Source organism: Pongo abelii, chromosome 8 (genome assembly GCF_028885655.2).
Source record: "Pongo abelii isolate AG06213 chromosome 8, NHGRI_mPonAbe1-v2.0_pri, whole genome shotgun sequence".
Classification (NCBI taxonomy): Eukaryota; Metazoa; Chordata; class Mammalia; order Primates; family Hominidae; genus Pongo; species Pongo abelii.
The window spans coordinates 53,444,550-53,466,423 of NC_071993.2; the positions used below are offsets into that span (position 1 = coordinate 53,444,550).

General features: G+C 43.6%; 1 protein-coding gene and 1 non-coding gene across 4 annotated transcripts in view; both read right to left on the reverse strand.

Moving 5' to 3' along the window:
• Positions 1–11,664: 11,664 nt before the first annotated feature.
• LOC112135275 (U6 spliceosomal RNA) lies at positions 11,665–11,768 on the reverse strand. Its single transcript, XR_002916578.1, has one exon. It is a non-coding gene; the product is annotated as a U6 spliceosomal RNA (small nuclear RNA).
• An 8,001-nt stretch (positions 11,769–19,769) lies between these two features.
• Positions 19,770–21,874, reverse strand: part of GLUD1 (glutamate dehydrogenase 1) — a 44,465-nt gene continuing 42,360 nt past the window's right edge. For all 3 annotated transcript variants that reach the window (XM_002833560.5, XM_054522235.2, XM_054522236.2), the window contains one exon: positions 19,770–21,150. In XM_002833560.5, coding sequence (XP_002833606.1) covers positions 21,031–21,150 — 120 coding nt within the window. In that variant the 3' untranslated portion in view covers positions 19,770–21,030. The remainder of the gene's footprint in view (positions 21,151–21,874) is intronic.

Consider the following 21,874-nt stretch of genomic DNA (forward strand, 5'->3'; position numbering starts at 1 on the left):
TTTTAGAAATCTATCATAAGATAGCCAGGCATGGTGGCTCATGCCTGTAATCCCAGCACTTTGAGGGGCTGAGGCAGGCAGACTATGAGGTCAGGAGATCAAGACCATCCTGCCCAACATGGTGAAACCCCATCTCTACTAAAAATACTAAAATTAGCCTGGTGCAGTGGTGGGTGCCTGTAGTCCCAGCTACTCAGGAGACTAAGGCAGGAGAATCACTTGAACCCGGGAGGTGCAAGTTGCAGTGAGCAAAGATCACCCAGCCTGGGCAGCAAGAGCGAAAACTCTGTCTCAAAAAAAAAAAAAAAGAAATCTATCATAGGATTATATGAGGAGACCAATTTTATTTATTTAGGAACTACCTATCTTTTTACTAGATCTCTGAGCTCTGGGCAGAGCCCACATTGAATCCTGGATCTTCAAAAAGGGAGAACTATTATGAGGCTAGAATATGTGATGCTTTTCCAGTGCACTTAAAAATTTTTTTTAAACGAAGACACTTCTGTGTCTGGAATTGGTGGGTTGTTGGTCTCACTGACTTCAAGAATGAAGCTGCAGACCTTCCCGGTGAGTGTCACAGCTCATAAAGGCAGTGCGGACCCAAAGAGTGAGCAGCAGCAAGATTTAGTGCAAAGAGCGAAAGAACAAAGTTTCCACAGTCTGGAAGGGGACCCCAGCTTGTTGCCGCCCCTGGCTGAGGCAGCCTGCTTTTATTCCCTTATCTGACCCCACCCACATCCTGTTGATTGGTCCATTTTACAGAGAGCTGATTGGTCCATTTTACAGAGGGCTGATTGGTCCGTTTTGACAGGGTGCTGATTGGTGCGTTTACAATCCCTGAGCTAGACACAGAGTGCTGATTGGTGTATTTACAATCCTCTAGCTAGACATAAAAGTACTCCAAGTCCCCACTAGATTTGCTAGACACAGAGCACTGAATGGTGCATTTACCAACCTTTAGCTAGACACAGAGTGCTGATTGGTGTGTTTACAAACCTTGAGCTAGACACAGAGCACTGATTGGTGCATTTACGAACATTTAGCTAGACACAGAGTGCTGATTGGTGTGTTTACAAACCTTGACCTAGACACAGAGCACTGATTGGTGCATTTACAAACCTTGAGCTAGACACAGGGTGCTGACTGGTGCATTTACAAACTTGAGCTAGACACAGAGCACTGATGGGTGCATTTACAATCCTTTAGCTAGACATAAAAGTTCTCCAAGTCCCCACCAGATTAGCTAGATACAGAGTGCTATTGGTGCATCCACAAACCCCGAGCTAGACACAGAGTGCTGATTGGTGCATATACAATCCTCTGGCTAGACATAAAAGTTCTCCAAGTCCCCACCTGACTCAGGAGCCCAGCTGGCTTCGCCTAGTGTATCCTGAGCCGGGGTTGCGGTCAGAGCTGCCCGCCAGTCCCACACTGTGCACCTGCACTCCTCAGCCCTTGGGCAGTCGATGGGACCGGATGCCATGGAGCAGGGGGTGGCACCCATCTGGGAGGCTCAGGCTGCACGGGAGCCCACCACTGGGGGGTTCAGCATGGCCAGCTGCAGGTCCTGAGCCTAGCCCCGTGGGGAGGTGGCTGAGGCCTGGCAAGAATTTGAGTGTGGTGTGGGTGGGCCGGCAGTGCTGGGGGAACTGGCACCCCCTCCACAGCTGCTGGCCTGGGTGCTAAGCCTCTCACTGCCCTGGGCTGGCCGGCCACTCCAAGTGCAGGGCCCACCAAGACCACACCCACCCAGAACTCGCACTGGCCTGTGAGTGCCCCCCTTGTTCCCACCCGCACCTCTCCCTCCACACCACCCCACAAGCAGAGGGAGCTGGCACCAGCCGCGGCCAGCCCAGAGAGGGGCTCCCACAGTGAAGCGGCAGGCTGAAGGGCTCCTCAAACATGGCCAGAGTGGACGCCGAGGCCAAGGACGTGCTGAGAGAGAGCGAGGGCCCCCCAGCACATTGTCACCTCTCACTTCTAATGTCTAAACTACACTCTTCCTTAAAAACCAGAGTAGTCTTTGGTGCAATAATTCTTTTAGTCAATAAGTCAGGTAACACAATACAAAAGCAAGCAGTTTAAGAGCTGAGATGAACTTGTCTGTTTACACTCTTGGGGTTTCATAAGGAAAAACAGGTTTCTCCCCAAAAGGGAGTCTGGTGCCTTCTCTGCTTTCTTGAAGGAATGCCAGGCTATTATAAACTAAAATATTTTAGGTGCCTCATGTGGCAAAGGGTGCAAGAGAAAGGAGAGACAGCAGAAGTAAATGAAAAAAAAAGAATTCAGTCAATTGAGAAAAAAAAGTCTTTAGGTTAAAAAAAGAGAGAGAGACAAGGTCCTAGGAGAAAAAAAAATGTGAATGTCTTTTCAATACAAACACATGCACATACACATGCACACACACACATACACAAACACACACACACACACATGCACACATCTTGGATGTTAGCTTTTAGTTAAGCTGACTTTTAATCATTGAGTTCCTTTAAAAAAATCTTTTTAAATCTCGTTACCATAATTCATCTAGAACAAATTGCTGCTATTTCAGAAGTACCAAGTATCAAACCAAAAATGGCTTGATTTAGGAAACACACCCAAGCTGTCGTGGTGGAAAAAAAGAAGCCAGAGCCCTTAGCTATGGAACTGCAGTGTGGGGTGACAGCCATTGCTCTTTCAGTTTGGCCTGGCTAGCAAAAAGGTGGCCTCATTATGTAAATAAAGCCTGTTAAGTAGTCAAAATAAAAAATCTTTCCTGTTTTTTTTTTCCTTTTGTTGGCCGTTTTTCTCCCCCACCACAGTGTGGGAATTTAGCCACTTCAGAGGTCTTGTTCCCCATAATTTGGAAGTTTCCTTTGGATTTGATCAAGTTGGATAGAGTTGATCAATCCCAACAGGGAAAAGACTGAAACAACAACAAAAACAGAAACAAACAAACAACAACAACAAAAACAATTAAGCAAAACAAAGGTGGCACAACTTATGCAACTACTGAGTGCTGTAATGGTAAAGAGAAATTACAACCAACTGGTTGTTAATCTTGACTTTAGCCAAGACAAACTGCAATTCAGTTACCCATCCTTAGGTAAGGCATGGCTCTCAGGCTAAAGACTGCTCTTTACCATCCTAGAAGCAGGAAAAAACTCAAATTTGTCTTCCCCATTGGAAGCAAGCTCGAACTCCATAAAGGAGTTACCTGCATTTCATTGTCATCAAAGCAGGAAAAACTTGCCTTTCTTGTGTTGGAAGCTAGTAAAACTCCAAAAAAAGGAGTTGTACAGCAAAATAAACTTTAGATCTTGACCAAATTTTGAACGATCAGTGATTCTCTGGAGGGGTTGCTTCCAGGTCTCAGCAAATTGTCCTATTGGTTTGAGCCATAAAGATAGTTCAAGCTGGTACCGAGCACCGATAGGAGATTTGTCAAAGGTCAGGGGCACCTCCACCCAGAATCCCTTCATGGTTGCCAAAATGTGAGCCTTGAATATTTGAGAAAGGTCTCAGTTAATTTAGAAAGTTTATTTTGCCAAGATTGAGGATGCACACCTGTGACACAGCCTCAGAAGGTTCTGATGACATGTGCTCAAGGTAGTCAGGGCACAGCTTGGTTGTATACATTTTAGGGAGACATGAGACATCAATCAATATACGGAAGACATACATTGGTTCTGTCAAGAAAGGTGGGACAGCTCAAGCAGCAAGAAGGCTTCCATGTCACAGGTAGGTGAGAGACAAATGGTTACATTCTTCTGAGTTTCTGATTAGCCTTTCCAAAGGAGGCAATCAGATATGCATTTATCTCAGTGAACAGAGGGATGACTTTGAATAGAATAGGTGGCAGGTTTGCCCTAAGCAGTTTCCAGCTTGACTTTTCCCTTTAGCTTAGTGATTTGGGGCCCCACAATTTATTTTCCATTCACTCTGTGTGTGTGTGTGTGTGTGTGTGTGTATGTATACGTACATATATGTGTGTATATATATACACACACAAACAAATGAAAAATCTCATTAAGAACAGCAAGCGGTATGGTATTTTTAACTTGCCCTATTCTATTCTCATCCCTTCCTCGCTAGCTCCACTGCAGCCTTGAAAGTTAACAGAATAGGATTGGTGAGAGAGGGCATGCTTGTCTTGTGCCAGTTTTCAACAGGAATGCTTCCAGCTTTTGCCCATTCAGTATGATGTTGGCTGTGGATTTGTCATACATGGCTCTTGTTATTTTGAGGTATGTTCCTTCAATATCTAGTTTATTGAGAATTTTTAATGTGAATGGGTGTTGATTTTTATTAAAAGCCTTTTCTTCATCTATTGAGATAATCATGTGGTTTTTGTCTTTAGTTTTCTTTATATGACAAATCACATGTATTGATTTGTATTTTTTTTTTTTTTGAGATGGAGTCTTGCTCTGTTGCCCAGTCTGGAGTACAGTGGCGCGATCTCGACTCACTGCAAGCTCCTCCTCCTGGGTTCACACCATTCTCCTGCCTCAGCCTCCTGAGTAGCTGGGATTACAGGTGCCTGCCACCATGCCTGGATAATTTTTTTTATTTTTAGTAATGGAGGAGACCACCCCTCATATTGTCTTATGCCCGATTTCTGCCTCCAAAGAAAGAAAAAGTAAAAACTAAAAGGGAGAAGTGAAATCCACAAGCAGACAGCCTGGCACCACACCCTGGGCCTGGTAGTTAAAGATCGACCCTGACTTAATCTGTTATGTTATCTATAGATTACAGACATTGTATAGAAAAGCACTGTGAAAATCCCTATCCTGTTTTGTTCCAATCTAATTACTGGTGCATGCAGCCCCAAGTCATGTACCCCCTGCTTGCTCAATCAACCATGACCCTCTTGCGTGCACCCACTTAGAACTGTGAGCCCTTAAAAAGGACAGGAGTTGCTCACTCAGGGAGCTTGGCTCTTGAGACAGGAGTCTTGCTGATGCCCCCAGCCGAATAAACCCCTTCCTTCTTTAACTTGGTATTTGAATTTTGTCTGCAGCTCGTCCTGCTACATTAGTAGAGATGGGGTTTCCCCATGTTAGCCAGGATGGTCTTGATCTCTTGACCTCGTGATCCACCCACCTCAGCCTCCCAAAGTGCTAGAATTACAGATGTGAGCCACTGCACCTGGCCCAATTTGTATATGTTGAACCAACCTTGCATCCCAGGGACAAAGCCTACTTAACTGTGATGGATAAGCTTTTTGATGTTCTGCTGGATTCAGTTTGCTGAGTTTTGTTGAGAATTTTTGCATTGATGTTCACCAAGGATATTTGCCTGAAGTTTCCTTTTTTTGTTGTGTCTCTGCCAGGTTTTGGTATCAAGATGATGCTGGCCTCACAGAATGAGTTATGAAGGAGAAAGAGTCCCTCCTCCTCAATTTTTTGGAATAGTTTCAGCAGGAATGGTACTAGCTCTTCTTTGTACATCTGGTAGAATTCAGCTGTAAATCTGTCTGGTCTTGGGCTTTTTTTGTTGTTGTTGTTAGGCTATTTCTTACTGATTCAATTCCAGAGCTCATTCATTATTGGTCTGTTCAGGGATTCAATTTTTCCCTTGCTCAGTCTTGGGAGGGTGTTATGTGTCCAGGAATTTATCCAATTCTTCCAGATTTTCTTTTCTTTTTCCTTCTTTTTTTTTTTTTTTTTTGAGACAAAGTCTCACTCTGTTGCCCAAGCTGGAGTGCAGTGGCACGATCTCTGCTCACTGCAACCTCCACCTCCTAGGTTCAAGCAATTCTCTTGCTTCAGCCTCCCAGGTAGCTGGGATTACAGGCACGCGCCACCATGCCTGGTTAATTTTTTAATTTATTTTTTTAGTAGAGATGAGGTTTCACTATGTTGGCCAGGCCGGTCTTGAACTCCTGGCTTCAAACAATCTGCCCACCTCAGCCTCCCAAAGTGCTGGGATTACAGGTGTGAGCCACCACACCTGGCCTCATTTATTCTAGATTTTCCTGTGTGTGCATAGAGGTATTCATAATATTCTCTGATGGTTATTTGTATTTCTTTGGAGTCAGTGGTAATATCTTCTCCATTGTTTCTGATTATGTGTATATGGATTTTCTCTCTTATTAGTCTAGCTAGCAGTCTTTCTATTTTATTGATTCTTTTCAAAAAAATCAACTCCTGGATTCATTGATCTTTTGAATACTTTTTTGTTTCAATCTCCTTCAGTTCTGATTTTGGTTATTGTCTTCTGCTGGCTTTGAGGCTGGTTTTCTCTTAGTTCTTTTATTATTTTAGTTGTGATGTTAGGTTGTTAAATTGAGATATTTCTAACTTTTTGATGCGGGCATTTAGTGTTGTAAATATCCATCTTGAAACTGCTTTGGTTGTGTCCCAGAGATTCTGGTATGTTGTATCTTTTTTTCTCATTCATTTCAAAGAACTTCTTAATTTTGGCCTTAAGTTAATTATTTACCGAAAAGTCATTTAGGAGCAGGTTATTCAGTTTCCATGTAATTGTATGATTTTGAGTGAATTTCTTAGTCTTGATTTCTAATTTGATTTCACTATGGACTGAGAGGTTGGTTGTTATGATTTGAGTTCTTTTGCATTTGCTGAAGAGTGTTTTCTGTATGATTCTGTGGCTGATTTTGGAGTATGTGCCATGTGGTGATGAGAATGTATATTCTGTTATTTTTGTGAGGAGAGTTCTGTAGATGTCTATCAAGTCCATTTGATCCAGTGCTGAGTTCAAGTCCCGAATATCATTGTTAATTTTCTGCCCCAATGATGTATCTATTACTGCCAGTGAGATGTTAAAATCTCCCGCTACTATTGTGTGGGAGTCTAAGTCTCTTTGAAGGTCTCTAAGAACTTGCTTTATGAATCTGGGTGCTCCTGTTTTGGATGCATAAATACTAATACTTATAATAGTTAAGTTTTCTTGTTCAATTGAAGACTTTACCATTATGTAATGCCCTTCTTTGTGTTTTTTGGTCTTTGTTGGTTTGTAAAGTTTGTTTTGTCTGAAATTAGGATTGCAACCCCTGATTTTTTTCTGTTTTCCATTTGCTTGGTAGATTTTTCTCCATCCCTTTATTTTGATCCTATGGGTGTCATTGCATGTGAGATGAGTCTCTTGAAGATGGCATACCAATGAGTCTTAATTCTTTATCCAGATTGCTATGGTGTGCCTTTTAATTGGGGCATTTAGCCCATTTACATTCAAGGTTAGTATTGATATGTGTGGATTTGATCTTGTCATCCTGATGTTAGCTGGTTATTATGCAGTCTTGTTTGTGTAGTTGCTTTATGCTATCACTGCTCTGCATACTTCAGGATGTTTTTGTAGTGGCTGGTATGGTCTTTCCCTTTCATATTTAGTGCTTCCTTCAGGAGCTTTTGTAAGGCAGGTCTTGTGATAACAAATTCTCTCAGCATTTGCTTGTCTGAAAAGGATCTTATTCCTCCTTCACTTATGGAGCTTAATTTGGCCAGATATGAAATTCTCAGTTGGAATTTCTTTTTATTAAGAATGTTGAAGATACGCTGCCTATCTCTCCTGGCTTGTAGGGGTTCTACTGAGAGATCCACTGTTAGCCTGATGGGGTCCTTTTGTAGGCGACCTGATCTTTCTCTCTAGCTGCCTTTAACAATTTTTTTTTTTTCATTTTGACCTCAGAGAATCTAAAGAGTATGTGTCTTGGGGATGATCTTCTTGTGAAGTTTCTTACTAGGGTTCTCTGCATTTCCTGAATTTGAATGTTGGTCTCTCTAGCTAGGTCAGGGAAGTTCTCATAAATGATATCCCGGAATACACTTCCCAAGTTGCTTATACTCTCTCTATCTCTTTCAGGGACACCAATGAGTTGTAGATCTGGTCTCTTTACCTAATCCCACATTTCTCAGAGGTTTTGTTTCTTCCTTTTAATTTTTTTTTCTTCATTCTTGTCTGCCTGTCTTTTTTCAGAAAGCCAGTCTTCAACCCCTGAGATACTTTCTTCCACCTGGTCTATTCTGCTATTAATGAAATTCTTGTAGTGTGTTTTTTAGCTCTATCAAGTTGGTTACATTCTTTTCTGTACTGGCTATTTTGTCTGTTGGCTCCTGCATTGTTTTATCATGATTCTTAACTTCCTTAGATTGGCTTTCAACATACTCCTGCATCTTGATGATCTTCATTCCTATCCATATTCTGAATTCTATTCTGTCATTTCAGCCATTTCAGCCTGGTTCAGACCCCTTGCTGGAGAGGTGGTGCAGCCCTTTGGAGGAAGGAAGGCACTCTGGTTTTTTGAATTGTGAGAGTTCTTGCACTGGTTCTTTTTTATCTTTGCAGGGTTATTTTCCTTCAATCTTTGAAATTGCTGACCTTTGGATGGGTTTTTTTCCTTTTATCCTATTTGACGACCTTGAGGGTTTCACTGTGGTATAAGGTAGATTCAGTCAACCGGCTTCATTTCTGGAAGAGTTTAGAGGGCCAACACTCAGCTCTCAACTCCTGGACTGTGTGCTGTAATGCTGGAGGACTTGTATTGAGCCCCAACTTTGTTCTGTCTCCTCAAGGTTAAGAATCCACTGCACTGGGTGAGCCAAGATGCTCTCAGACTGCTGGTCACTACACTCTAATGGGTGGTGTCAGCCAAAGCTTTTAGTAGTGCAGAGACAGTGGAATCCATCCCTGTTTGCATGTGCCAGTGGCAGTGGCAGCAGCAGCACGACTGCAGTAGGGTGCTAGTGGGTGCTGGCATGCCTGCCTCTGTGCTAGCATTTACCACAGCAGCAAAGGGAACACAGCTGGCAGGGTGGGGGCCCCTGCTGGTGACTATGCATATGGACGCACCGGTAGTGGTGTTGGCACGGGAGCAGGGTGCTGAAGAGTGCTCAGGGTAGGGGAGACTCTGCTGTTCTCTGTGCCTAGTTTCACTTGGGGCAGTGCTGGCAAATGGGTGGGGCACTGGCAGGGGTGGGGTTGGGGCTGGCTGGCTCTGTGCCCGCCAAGGCTCTGACTACAGTGGTGGTCAGAGGGGAGAGTGGAGCAGACTGCACTCCTGCTGCAGTAGTTGCAGGGCAGGGTGTACACATACATGCAGGCTGGCAGGACAAGATAAGCAAAAGCTGCCCACGGTAACACCCCACCATGGGCCTGGGGGAAGATGCAGTGTGGAAGGAGTGTGTGCACTGGTGTGTGACCCTGGGGCCTGCCCCGGGGGAGCTCTTCACATTTCAGGCGTGGTCCACCAGCACTGGAGCTATGATGTGGGCCCTTAGGGTGCTCAAGGCTTCCCTGCAATCAGGCATGGCCAGGCTGGACCCTGAGAGAGGCCAGTGAACCAAGGGGTGCTCAGGTAGGACCAGCCCTGCCTGATGAGTAAGACTGCTCTGCGAAGTTCAGGCCCAATGGTTCCCTTAGGGTGAAAGTCTCCTATGGGAGCAAGTTGAGTATAGGGGTGTGGCTGTCCTTGGCTGTGCTCCACTACAGCAGCTCTCACACCAAACCCTCTGGGTTCATCAGCTGGCTGCTGCCCTGGCTGCTTCTCCAAGCTTCTCTCCCTTGCAACTCTACTGTCCATGATGGTCAAAGGATCTCCTGCCAGGATTCCAGAGGCTGGATGTAAGAAGCATTGCTTCTTGCAAGTTCAACTCACCCTTCACCCAAAGTCATTGTGGGCCAGGAATGAGTTCCAGGGTGCAGTAGCCCCATGTAGGCCTCCCAGCTTACTCCTCCTTTAGCCTAGCTTCTGTGTCTTCCCTCCATCTACTCTCAGTGCCTTCTCTCTGAAGATCCATTAGGAGTGCACCAGTCAAATCAGTCCCTCTGTGACAGCTGTTGCACCTGGCTGCATCTAGTTGGCCATCTTAACATGTATATTTCCATAACTGATTTTTGTGTGTTGATTTTGTACCCTGCAATTTTGCTGAATTAAAATTAGCTCTAGTAGGTTTATTTATTTGTTTTCTTTTTGGCTCTGTCACCCAGGCTGGAGTACAGTGGTGCAATCTTTGGCTCACTATAACCTCCACCTCCTGGCTTAAGTGATCTTCCCATCTCAGCCTTCTGAGTAGCTGGGACTACAGGTGTGAGCCACCACACCTTGCTAGTTTTTGTACTTTTTGTAGAGATGGGATTTTGCCATGTTGCCCAGGCTGGTCTTGAACTCTTGGGCTCAAGCAACCTGCCTGCATTAACATCCCAAAGTGTTGGGATTACAGGTGTGAGCCACCATGCCTGGCCAGTAGGTTTATGTGTGTGTATATGTGTGTGTATGTATTCTCTTTTCTTGTTATAGGTCTATTGAGATTTTCTGTTTCTTCTTAAGTCATATTTGGCAATTTGTGTGTTTCTAGGAATCTACATTTTATCTAGATGTCTAATTTGTTGGAATATAGTTTTTCATAGTATTGTCTTAAAAATCTTTAAAATTTCTGTAAGGTCAGTAATAATGTCACCATTTTCTTTCTGACTTTAGTTATTTGCTATTCTCTTTTTTTTTTTCTGAGTCAGTCTAACTAAAGGTTCATCAAATTTGTTTTTTTTCCCATGAACCAACTTTTTGTTTTGACAATTATTTTTCCTCTATTCTCTATTTCATTCTGCTTTAATCTCTAGTATTTCCTTCCTTCAGCTGGCTGTAGGTTTAGTTAGCTCTTCTTCTACATCTTAGGTCAAGCTTGTCCAACATGCAGCCCAGGATAGCTTTGAATGCAGCCCAACACAAGTTCATAAACTTTACAAATAACTGAAAACAGTATGAGATTTTCTTGAGTTTTTTTTTTTTTTTTAGTTCATCAGCTATTGTTAGGGTTAGTGCATTTTATGTGTGGCCCCATAGCAGGACGAGCTGCAGACAAAACTCCTCAGACACTGAGTTAAAGAAGGAAGGGGTTTATTCAGCTGGGGGCATCAGCAAGACTCCTGTCTCAAGAGCCAAGCTCCTTAAGTGAGCAATTCCTGTCCCTTTTAAGGGCTCACAACTCTAAGGGGGTGCGCATGAGGGGGTTGTGATCTATTGAGCAAGCAGTGGGTGTGTGACTGGGGGCTGCATGCACTGGTAATTAGATAGGAACAAAACAGGACAGTGATTTTCACAGTGCTTTTCTATACAATGTCTGTAATCTATAGATAACATAACAGATTAAGTCAGGGGTCGATCTTTAACTACCAGGCCCAGGGCGTGGTGCCGGGCTGTCTGCTTGTGGATTTCATTTCTGCCTTTTAGTTTTTACTCTTTCTTTCTTTGGAGGCAGAAATTGGGCATAAGACAATATGAGGGGTGGTCTCCTCCCTTAGCCCAAGACAATTATTCTTCCAATGTGGCCAGGAAAACCAAAAGGTTAAATACCCCTTAGGTGTAAAGTTAGGTTGTTAATTTGAAATTGTTCCTTTTTTCTTTTCTCTTTTTTTTTTTTTTTTTTTTGAGATGGAGTCTTGCTCTGTCACCAGGCTTGAGTACAGTGCTCAATCTTGGCTCACTGCAACCTCTGTCCCCCAGGTTCAAGTGATTCCCTTGCCTCAGCCTCCTGAGTAGCTGGGAATACAGGTGTGCACCACCATGCCCAGCTAATTTTTTGTATTTTAGTAGAGACGGGGTTTCACCATGTTGGCCAGGATGGTCTTGATCTCCTGAACTCGTGACCCACCCACCTTGGCCTCCCTAAGTGTCAGGATTACAGGTGTAAGCCACCGTGCCCGGCCTTTTTTTTTTTTAATAAAATAAATATGAAACACTTCACGAATTTGCATGTCATCCTTGCACAGGGGCCAGGCTAATCTCTGTATTGTTCCAATTTTAGTATATGTGCTGATGAAGCAAGCATGAGATCGTCCTTTTTTAATGAAAGTATTTATTATTATTATTATTTTTTTTTGAGATGGAGTCTCGCTCTGTCGTCCAGGCTGGAGTGCAATGGCACGATCTCGGCTCACTGCCAGCTCTGCCTCCTGGGTTCACGCCATTCTCCTGCCTCAGCCTCTGGAGTAACTGGGACTACAGGCGCCCACCACAGCACCCGGCCAATTTTTTTTTTTTGTATTTTTAGTAGAGACAGGGTTTCACCGTGCTAGCCAGGATGGTCTCGATCTCCTGACCTTGTGATCCACCCGCCTCGGCCTCCCAAAGTGCTGGGATTACAGGCATGAGCCACCAAGCCTGGCCTGTTTTTTTTTTTTTTGAGACAAGTCCCGCTCTGTCCTGCAGGCTGAAGTATAGTGGTATGATCTCAGGTCACTGCAGCCTCTGCATTCCAGGCTCAAGCCATCCTCCTGCCTGAGCCTCCTGAGTAGCTGGGGCTACAGGCATTCACCACCACTACAGCTGGCTAATTTTTTTATTTTTTATTTTGGTAGAGACAGGGTTTCACCATGTTGCCCAGGCTGGTCTTGAACTCCTGGGCTCAAGTGATCCGCTTGTCTCAGCCTCACAAAGTGCTGGGATTACAGCTGTGAGCCACCACGCCTGGCCCTTTGTATAATTTTGACCTTTTAAAATTTATTGAGAATTGTTTTGTGGCCTAATATGATTTATCATGGGGAATGTTCCATATGCACTTGAGAGGAATATATATTCTGCTCTTGTTAGATGGAGATCTTTCTATATGTCTGTTAGGTCTAGTTGGTTTAGTGTGTTGTTCAATTCCTCTAGTTCCTTATTGATTTTGTCTAGATGTTCTATTTACTATTGAAGGTGGGGTATTGACTGGACACAGTAGGTCAGGCCTGTAATCCCAGCACTTTGGGAGGCTGAGGTGGGCGAATTGCTTGAGCTTGGGCATTTGAGACCAGCCTGGGCAACATGATGAAACCCCATCTCCACAAAAAATACACAGATTGGCTGGGTGTGGTGGCGTGTGCCTATAGTCCCAGCTACTGGGGGGGCTGAGGTTGGAGAATCGCTTGAGTCTGGGAGGCAGAGGTTGCAGTGAGCTGTGCTAGAGCCACGGCATCCAGCCTGTATTGAAGTCTCCATTATTGTAAAACTATTTCTTCTTTCAATTTTGTTAGACTGTGCATTTTAGAGCCCTTTTTTTTTCTTTTTTGGTTCATACGTGTTTATAATTGTTACATCTTCTTGTGATTTGACTCTCTTACCAACATACAATATCTTTCTGTAACATTTTTTGGCTTAAAATCTGTTTTGTCTGGTATTAGTATAGCCACCCCAGCTCTCTTTTTGTTACTATTTGCATGGATTATCTCTTTCTGTCTTTTCATTTGGAAACAATTTGTGTCTTGGGTCTACAGTGAGTATTTTGTAAGTTGCATATTTGGATTGTGTATTACATCATTTAAAAAAAATTGATTCTGCCGATCTTTCCATTGGTCAGATTATTTACATTGAAAGTGATTACTGAAACAAAAAAGTTACTTGACCCGGCCCGGTGGCTCCCGCCTGGAGGTGAGGCTGCAGTGAGCCATGATCACACCACTGCTCTTCAGCCTGGGGGACAGAGTGAGATTGACTCAAAAACAAAAAACAAAAACTTACTTATGGTTGGACTCATGCCTGTAATCCTATCACTTTGGGATGCTGAGGTGGGCAGATTGCTTGAGCCCAGGCGTTTGAGACCAGTCTGGGCAACACAGCAAGACTCGTATCTCTACAAAAAATAGAAAAATAAGCTGGGCATGGTGGTGCACACCTGTGGTTCCAGCTACTCAGGAGGCTGAGGTGGGTGGATCAGCTGAGCCTGCAGAGGTCAAGGTTGTAGTGAGCTGATTGTGCCACTGCTCTCCAGCCTGGGCAACAGAGCCAGATCCCGACTCAAAAAAAGCCCCAAACAGGCCGGGCGCAGTGGCTCATGGCTGTGCATGAGCCACTTTGGGAGGCTGAGGTGGGTGCCACTTGAGGCCAGGAGCTTGAGAGTAGTCTGGCCAATGTAGTGAAACCCCGTCTCTACTAAAAATACAAAAAATTACCTGGCTGTGGTGGTGGGCGCCTGCAATCCCAGCTACTCAGGAGGCTGAGAATCACTTGAACTTGGGAGGCAAAGGCTGCAGTGAGCTGAGAATGAAACACTGAATTCCAGCCTGAGTGACAGAGCAAGACTGTCTCAGACAAACCCCGAAAAAGAAAAACAGAAAAACCTACACACCAAATAACTTACTTATGTCATCATGCTGTTTAGTTTCTACATAAAGTGTTTTGCTCCTCAGTACCTTCTTTTGTGTTTGGTTAATGATTTATCCTGTAATATTTTGATCCTTTCTTAAATCCTTTCTGTATATTTTAAAAGTTATTTTTTTAGTGCGTACTATGAAGATTTCATTTAACATGCTGAGTTCAAAGTCTAGTTCAGACTGATAGTAACTCAGCTTCAATAGCATACATTAACTCTGCTCCTTTCTCTGTCCCCTACCTATATTGTTACAAATTATGTCTTTAAACAATTAGTGCCTATTAACATAGATCCACATTATTTTATGCATTTTTTTTTTTTTTTTTTTTTGAGAAGGAGTCTCGCTCTGTCGCCCAGGCTGGAGTGCAGTGGCGCGATCTCAGCTCACTGCAAGCTCCGCCTCCTGGGTTCACGCCATTCTCCTGCCTCAGCCTCCTGAGTAGCTGGGATTACAGGCACCCGCTACCATGCCCAGCTAATTCTTTGTATTTTTAGTAGAGACAGGGTTTCACCATGTTAACCAGGATGGTCTTGATCTCCTGACATCATGATCCACCTGCCTCGGCCTCCCAAAGTACTGGGATTACAGGCTTGAGCCACCGCGCCTGGCCTTTATGCATTTTTTAAATCATAAAGAAGAGGAATAGCATACCCAAAATACAGTAATACTAGCTTTTATATTTAGCTACATAGTTGCATTTACCAGTGATCTTTATTTCTTCATATAGCTTTGAGTTACTATCTTGTATCCTTTCATTTTGGCCTGAAGGACTCACTTTAGCCTTTTTTTTGAGCCCGAGTCTTGCTCTGTTGCCCAGGCTGGAGTGCAGTGGTGCAATCTCCACTTACTGCAACCTCTGCCTGCCAGATTCAAGTGATTCTCCTGCCTCAGCCTTCCATGTAGCTGGGATTACAGGCACGTGCCATCACACACGGCTAATTTTTGTATTTTTAGTAGAGATGGGGTTTCACCATATTGGCCAGGCTGGCCTCAAACTCCTGACCTCAGGTGATCTACCGACATCAGCCTCCCAAAGTGCTGGGATTACAGGTATGAGCCACTGTGCCTGGCCAAGAACTTTTATATTTTTATTCATTTATTATTTTTGTTTAGTGACAGGTTCTTGCTCTGTCAACCAGGCTGGAGTGCAGTGGTGTGATCATAGCTCACTGTAACCTCCAACTTCTGGTCTCAAGTGAGCGTCATGAGTAGTTGGAACTACAGATGCACACCACCAAGGCCAGCTAATTTTTTAAATTTATATTTTGTAGAGATGGGGTCTATGTTGTCCAGGCTAGTCTTAAACTGCTGGCTGCAAGCAATCCTCCTGCCTCAGCCTCCTGAATAGCTAGGACCACAGGCCTGAGCCACCCTGTCTGGCTAATTATTTTTATTTTGTATAGATGGGGTCTCCTTATGTCACCCAGGCTGATTGTGACTCCTGGCCTCAGGTGATCCCACTTCAGCCTCCCAAAGTGCTGAAATCACAAGCGTGAACCCATGCTGAGCTCCCCCAAACCCCCCCCCCTTTTTTTTTTTGAGACAGAGTCTTGCTCTGTTGTCCAGGCTGGAGTGCAGTGGCACCATCTCAGCTCACTGCAACTTCCGCCTCCCGGACTCAAGCGATTCTCTTGCCTTAGCCTCAGTCAGCTGGGACTACAGGTGCACGCCATCACGCCTAGGTAATTTTTTTGTATTTTTAGTAGAAATGGGGTTTCACCATATTGGCCAGGCTGGCCTCAAACTCCATCCGCCTGCCTTGGCCTCCCAAAGTGCTGAGATTACAGGCGTGAGCCACCATGCCTGGCCCCAGCTCCACTTTTGCATTCTATTTTTTTTTCTTCCCTGAGAGTAATATGGGGAGACTTTAGCATTCTTTATAACACAAGTTTACTAATGATAAACTCCCTTGACTTTTCTGGGAATGTCTTAATGTTTCCTTCATTTTTAGAGGTTATTTTTTGCCAGATATAGGATTCTTGGTTGATTTTTTGCTGTCAGTACTTTTAATATATCATCTGTCGGTGGGAGACAGGGGAAGTGTCCTACTGCCTTCTGTACTCTGTGATTTCTGATAAGCAACTGTTAATCTTACGGAAGATCCCTTGTACAGGATGAATCACTTATCTCTTGCTGCTTTTCTGTCTTTAACTTTCTACAATTTGATAATAATGTGTCTCAGTGTGGTTCTCTTTTAGTTTATCCTGCTTTGAATTTGTTGAGCATCTTGAATGTGTAGATTCACAACTCCCATCAAATGTGGGATATTTTTGGTCACTATTTTTATTTTTTATTATTTATTTATTTGTTTATTTATTTATTTATTTTGAGACGGAGTCTCGCTCTGTCGCCCAGGCTGGAGTGCAGTGGTACGATCTTGGCTCACTGCAAGCTCTGCCTCCTGGGTTCACGCCATTCTCCTGCTTCAGCCTCCCGAGTAACTGGGACTACAGGTGCCCACCACCTCGCCCGTCTGCCAATTTTTTGTATTTTTAGTAGAGACGGGGTTTCACCGTGTTAGCCACTGCGCCCAGCCTGGTCACTATTTCTTAAAAAAATATTTCTAGGCCAGGCACAGTGGCTCACACCTGTAATCCTAGCACTTTGGGAGGCCAAGGTCGGCGGATTGCTTGAGCCTGCGAGTTCAAGACTGGCCTGGGCAACATGGCAAGACCGTGTCTCTCCAAAAATACAGAAATTAGCTGTGCTTGGTGGTGGTATGGGCCTACAGTCACAGCTACTTGGGAGGCTGAAGGGGGAGGATTGCTTGAGCCTAGGAGGTAGAGGCTGCACTTAGCCATGAGCTGTGAGATCACACCACTGCACTCCAGCCTGGACGACAGAGCGAGACCGTCTCAAAAAAAAAAAAAAAAAAAAACCATAGGGATATATATCTATCTGCATGACTATAGATTAGGCAATGGTTTCTTACATACACCCTAAAGCACACCAACCAGAGGAAAAATAAATTATGCTTTCTCAAGATTAAAAAGGAGACTATCAAGAAAGCGCAAAGACAACTAACAGATTGAGAGGAAATATTTGCAAATTATATGCATAATGAAGGTCAATTATCTAGAATATATATTTCAAAAATTCATTTACAGATAGGGTCTTGCTATGAGACCAGCTTGGCCAACATGGTGAAACCCCGTCTCTACTAATAATACAAAAATTTGCTGGGCATGGTGGCGCATGCCTGTAATCCTAGCTACTCCAGAGGCTGAAGCAGGAGAATTGCTTGAACCTGGAAGGTGGAGGTTGCGGTAAGCCAAGATCGAACCACTGCACTCCAGCCTGGGTGATAGAGTGAGATTTCATCTCAAAATAAATAAATAAATGGAGTATGTTTGATAAAAATACAAACACAAGTCAATAAAAGTTATCTGTTAAAAATATTTAAAAAATTGTAAAAACAATATTTTGTACAATATCCACAGATGTAGTTTTCTTCATGTGCCATGCTTTGACTACCTTAACAAACCGCAGGGCTGGGAAAGCCTGTCAGGGATGTTTAGTGAATATGGAATTTACTTGCTTGTGAGTTAACATGCCAGGCTTTTTTTTTTGAGTCGGAGTCTCGCTCTGTGGCCCAGGCTGGAGTGCAGTGGCGCGATCTCGGCTCACTGCAAGCTCTGCCTCCTGGGTTCACGCCATTCTCCTGCCTCAGCCTCCCAAGTAGCTGGGACTACAGGCGCCTGCCACCACGCCTGGGTAATTTTTTTGTATTTTTAGTAGAGATGGAGTTTCACCGTGTTAGCCAGGATGGTCTCCATCTCCTGACCTTGTGATTCGCCTGCCTGGGCATCCCAAAGTGCTGGGATTACAGGTGTGAGCCTCCGTGCTCAGCCATGCCAAGCTTTTTTAAATAAGTAAATCAGCTCTTTGGCTAGTCATGGAGTAAAAAAAAAAAAAAAAAGGAAAAGAGAAAAAATACAGAAAAAAGGAATGACCAATCCTACTAGTTAGGGTGCCAAAAGCACTGAAAATTCATGCCTTTACTTCTCATCTCCTTAATCAGGGAAATTAGAATACACGCTAGTGTAGAGGCTCATAAAGCAACAGTTAAGTCTTCTTTAGGTGCTATATAAGTCATCTATGGCTATTTCAGAAGCAAGTAACTTGAGTATCATGTGTGAGTTTTAAAAATAATTGAAAATAGGTCGGGCACAGTGGCTCATGCCTATAATCCCAGCACTTTGGGAGGCCAAGGTGGGTGGATCATGAGGTCAGGAGTTTGAGACCAGCCCGGCCAATATGGTGAAACTCCATCTCTAATAAAAATACGAGAAAATTAGCTGGGCATGCTGGCACGCATCTGTAGTCCCAGCTGCTTGGAAGGCTTAGGCAGCAGAATTGCTTGAACCCAGGGGGCGGAGGTTACAGTGAGCCGAGATCACGCTACTGCACTCCAGCCTCGGGGACAGAGCGAGACTCCGTCTGAAAAAAAAAAAGAAAATTTCTGTCAAGGTAAAAAGAGTAATTGACCAGATTTTTAAAAACTAAAACCTTCAGGAGCCAAAATTACTGACACTAGTGCTCTCATCTTTAAATATAGCTAGCACAGGCAATTTAGTTTTCTAATATTACTATCAGCAATACTCCTCAACATTAATCTTTAGAAAGTTACTATTGGCCAGGCATGGTGGCTCATGCCTGTAATCCTAGTACTTTGGGAGGCCAAGGTGGGAGGATCATTTGAGTCCAGGAGTGAGACCAGCCTGGGCAACATAGGGAGACCTCGTGTCTACAAAAAATAAAAACAATTAGCCAGGTGTCGTACCGATACATGTGGTCCTAGCTACTCAGGAGGCTGAGGCAGAGTAACTGCTTGATCCCAGGAGGTAGAGGATGCAGTGAGCCGTGATTGCACCACCGCACTCCAGCCTGGGTGACAGAGCAAGACACTGTCTCAAAAAACAAAAACTGCCCCCCTCAAGGCAAAGAACAATACTTCCAATATATAGTCAAAGGCCACCACTAAGACTTACCCACATTCACATGACTTAAATCTGCTGCCCCACCATTATTCTAACATTCTGGAACTGGTTTTTGTATCACTTTCCCCCTTACACATTTTAGTAGCCCACCTAGAGTGCAGATAGACACCACCATGCTGGGGAAGGGCTTGCTATGCCCATATACTGGGGGCCTGTTTATCTGACTGACCCGATGCCAGGAGCATGCAGAGGCAGAACTGTGACATACAAAGACCAAATGAAAGTCAGGCTTCACACTGGCAGTTAAGTAACTGGTGGAATCAAGTCTAGAATCCAGTTCTGATTACAGTTAGTATTCTCTCTTCAATAGTTGTTACATTCTGTGGCTAAATTATTCCACATTAAATCCCCTTTAGTGAAAAACGGCACTAAACATTACTTCAGTATATCAGCTTTAAACATTAGAGCCTCTTCCTCAAGAACAGCTGTTGATATTATTTAATAAAATACAAAATAATTCGAGAATAAAGACTGTGCTTTCAGGGATCGTTTCTATAGTTCGTTACTAGGGAAGTTTCTCGGAACGTGTAGAGCACTGAACAAAAAAATAGAATTCAAGAATAAAATCTGGGCAGCTCACAATAAAGTGGAAGGAAATATTATATAGGTGGTCGCTATAAACATTTCAGAAATCCAATTGCAGTATTATAACTTACGAAAAGAGAAACTACCACATGTAAAAACACAGAAAAGAAACATAAGTTTTGGAAAACGTAGACTTTTAATAACTGCTTTTATCACCAGGTTAAGCCATGCAGTTACAAAGTAGTTAGAAATTTCTGAAGGGTGTTAAGAGTTAAAAAAAAAAAAAAAGCTGATTCTTACACATATATTATCTAGCACTTCATGGGGACACTACTGTTCAAAAGGCCCTGGCCAAATAACTCCCAAATGAAACACTCAACCCAAGGATGTTTTCAGCCCACTGTTAGTGAAGCTGGGTGCAGAATGCAAAGCCCCTAAAAGGAGAGGATACAAAGTCAGGTGAGGAGGGGCCATTGGCAATGCTCAGAGCCAGCCAGACTCCAAACAGGGAGCCCAAGTGGTTTTTTTCTGCGAAAATCTACTTGAATTATTGTTTAATTAGTCAACCATAGATCTTCAAAAGAGAACAATTAGTTAATATGATAAAAAGTTACTGCATTCTTTGGACTGTGTCAGAATTATAGTTAGCAAATTCTGACAGTTTTAACGAAAATAGCCTCTATCATTTTGCAGGTATGAAGATAATTATCCACAGGGCTTTTACTGTCTGCTGGACAACAATACATGAATGATAAGCTATAAATGACATTGTTTTATGATATAAAAATACTAGTTTTTTTCATTTATTATTTCTATAGGCATTCACTGTTTGAGTCAAAGTTAGGCTTGTTAAGTGATTAAAGGCAATTTTATTACAGCAGCATGTACTTATTCTATTCTAAAAGAATAAAATTCATAAACAGAAACAGCTTTTATATTTGTTTGCAACCTGCAAAATTGAGTTATTTGCTGATATAAAATACTAAGAACTCACTTGAGGACCATGCCACCTTCTGAAAAGGCCACACACCTACTTCTTAAATGTGTTAAAGTTACAGTGTGTCCCAGACTCATTCAGAGCAAAATAAGCAAGCAACTGACTGCTCTTGACTGTTCCTTCCCCAGCACTAGCACTGATTGTGTTGGGAAAAGCCACAGAGCAAGGCTGCACAGCCAGATGGAGGAGGCTTTTTATTTAAAGGCAAAATACCAAAATGGCTCTGTGGTGTAGGTGATTTCTGCTTTCACACTCAGCTTGTAATGATCCCCTAACCTTAATTTCTTTCTCAACAGGCTGATTTGGATTGACTTGATGAGAATGGTATCCATTATTAATGAGTCAGGAGAGAAAGGGATTTCTGCGGTTACATGTAAACTTGTGATAGGTCTGCAGAAGTTACACATGAAGAGGATAGTGAGGAAGTCAGCCATGATTCATCTATGTGAAGGTCACACCAGCTTCATTGTACACTTTGAAGACTTTCTCAATGGCATTGACATAGGCAGCTGTTCTCAGGTCCAATCCCAGGTTATACTTCATGGCTGTGCGCATAATTTGCTGAAATGAAAGAGAAAACACAGTGAAGATGATCCTGACTCAAGTGGCCAGGCCATAAACACACAAGGCCCAGATAGGCCTGGTCCAAGTTACCCTCTCATTGTTTCAAGGCAGGACTTGGGCAACCAAAGACAAACTACTGTAGCAGCAGAACCTCTAAGGTAGGAGGGCCTAATTCTCTGGACTTAACAATGGGGTGGCTGGGTGCAGTGGCTCATGCCTGTAATCCCAGCACTTTGGGAGGCTGACGTAGGCAGATCACTTGAGGTCAGGAGTTCAAGACCAGACTCGCCAACATGGTGAAACCCTGTCTCTACTAAAAATACAAAAATTAGGCAGGGGTGCGGTTGCTCACACCTGTAATCCCAGCACTTTGGGAGGCTGAGGCAGGTGGATCACTTGAGGTCAGGAGTTCGAGACCAGCCTGATCAATATGGTGAAACCCCATCTCTATTAAAAATACAAAAAATGAACTGGGTGTGGGGGTGGGCGCCTGTAATCCTGGCTACTCAGGAGACTGAGGAAGGAGAATTGCTTGAACCCAGGAGGCGGTGGCTGCAGTGAGCAGAGATTGCACCATTGCACTCCAGCTGGGCGACAGAGCGAGACTCCATCTCAAAAAACTAAACAAAATGAAAACAAAATCAAAAATTAGTTGGGCATGGTGGCTCACGCCTGTAATCCCAGCTACTCGGGAGGCTAAGAAACAAGAATTGCTTGAACT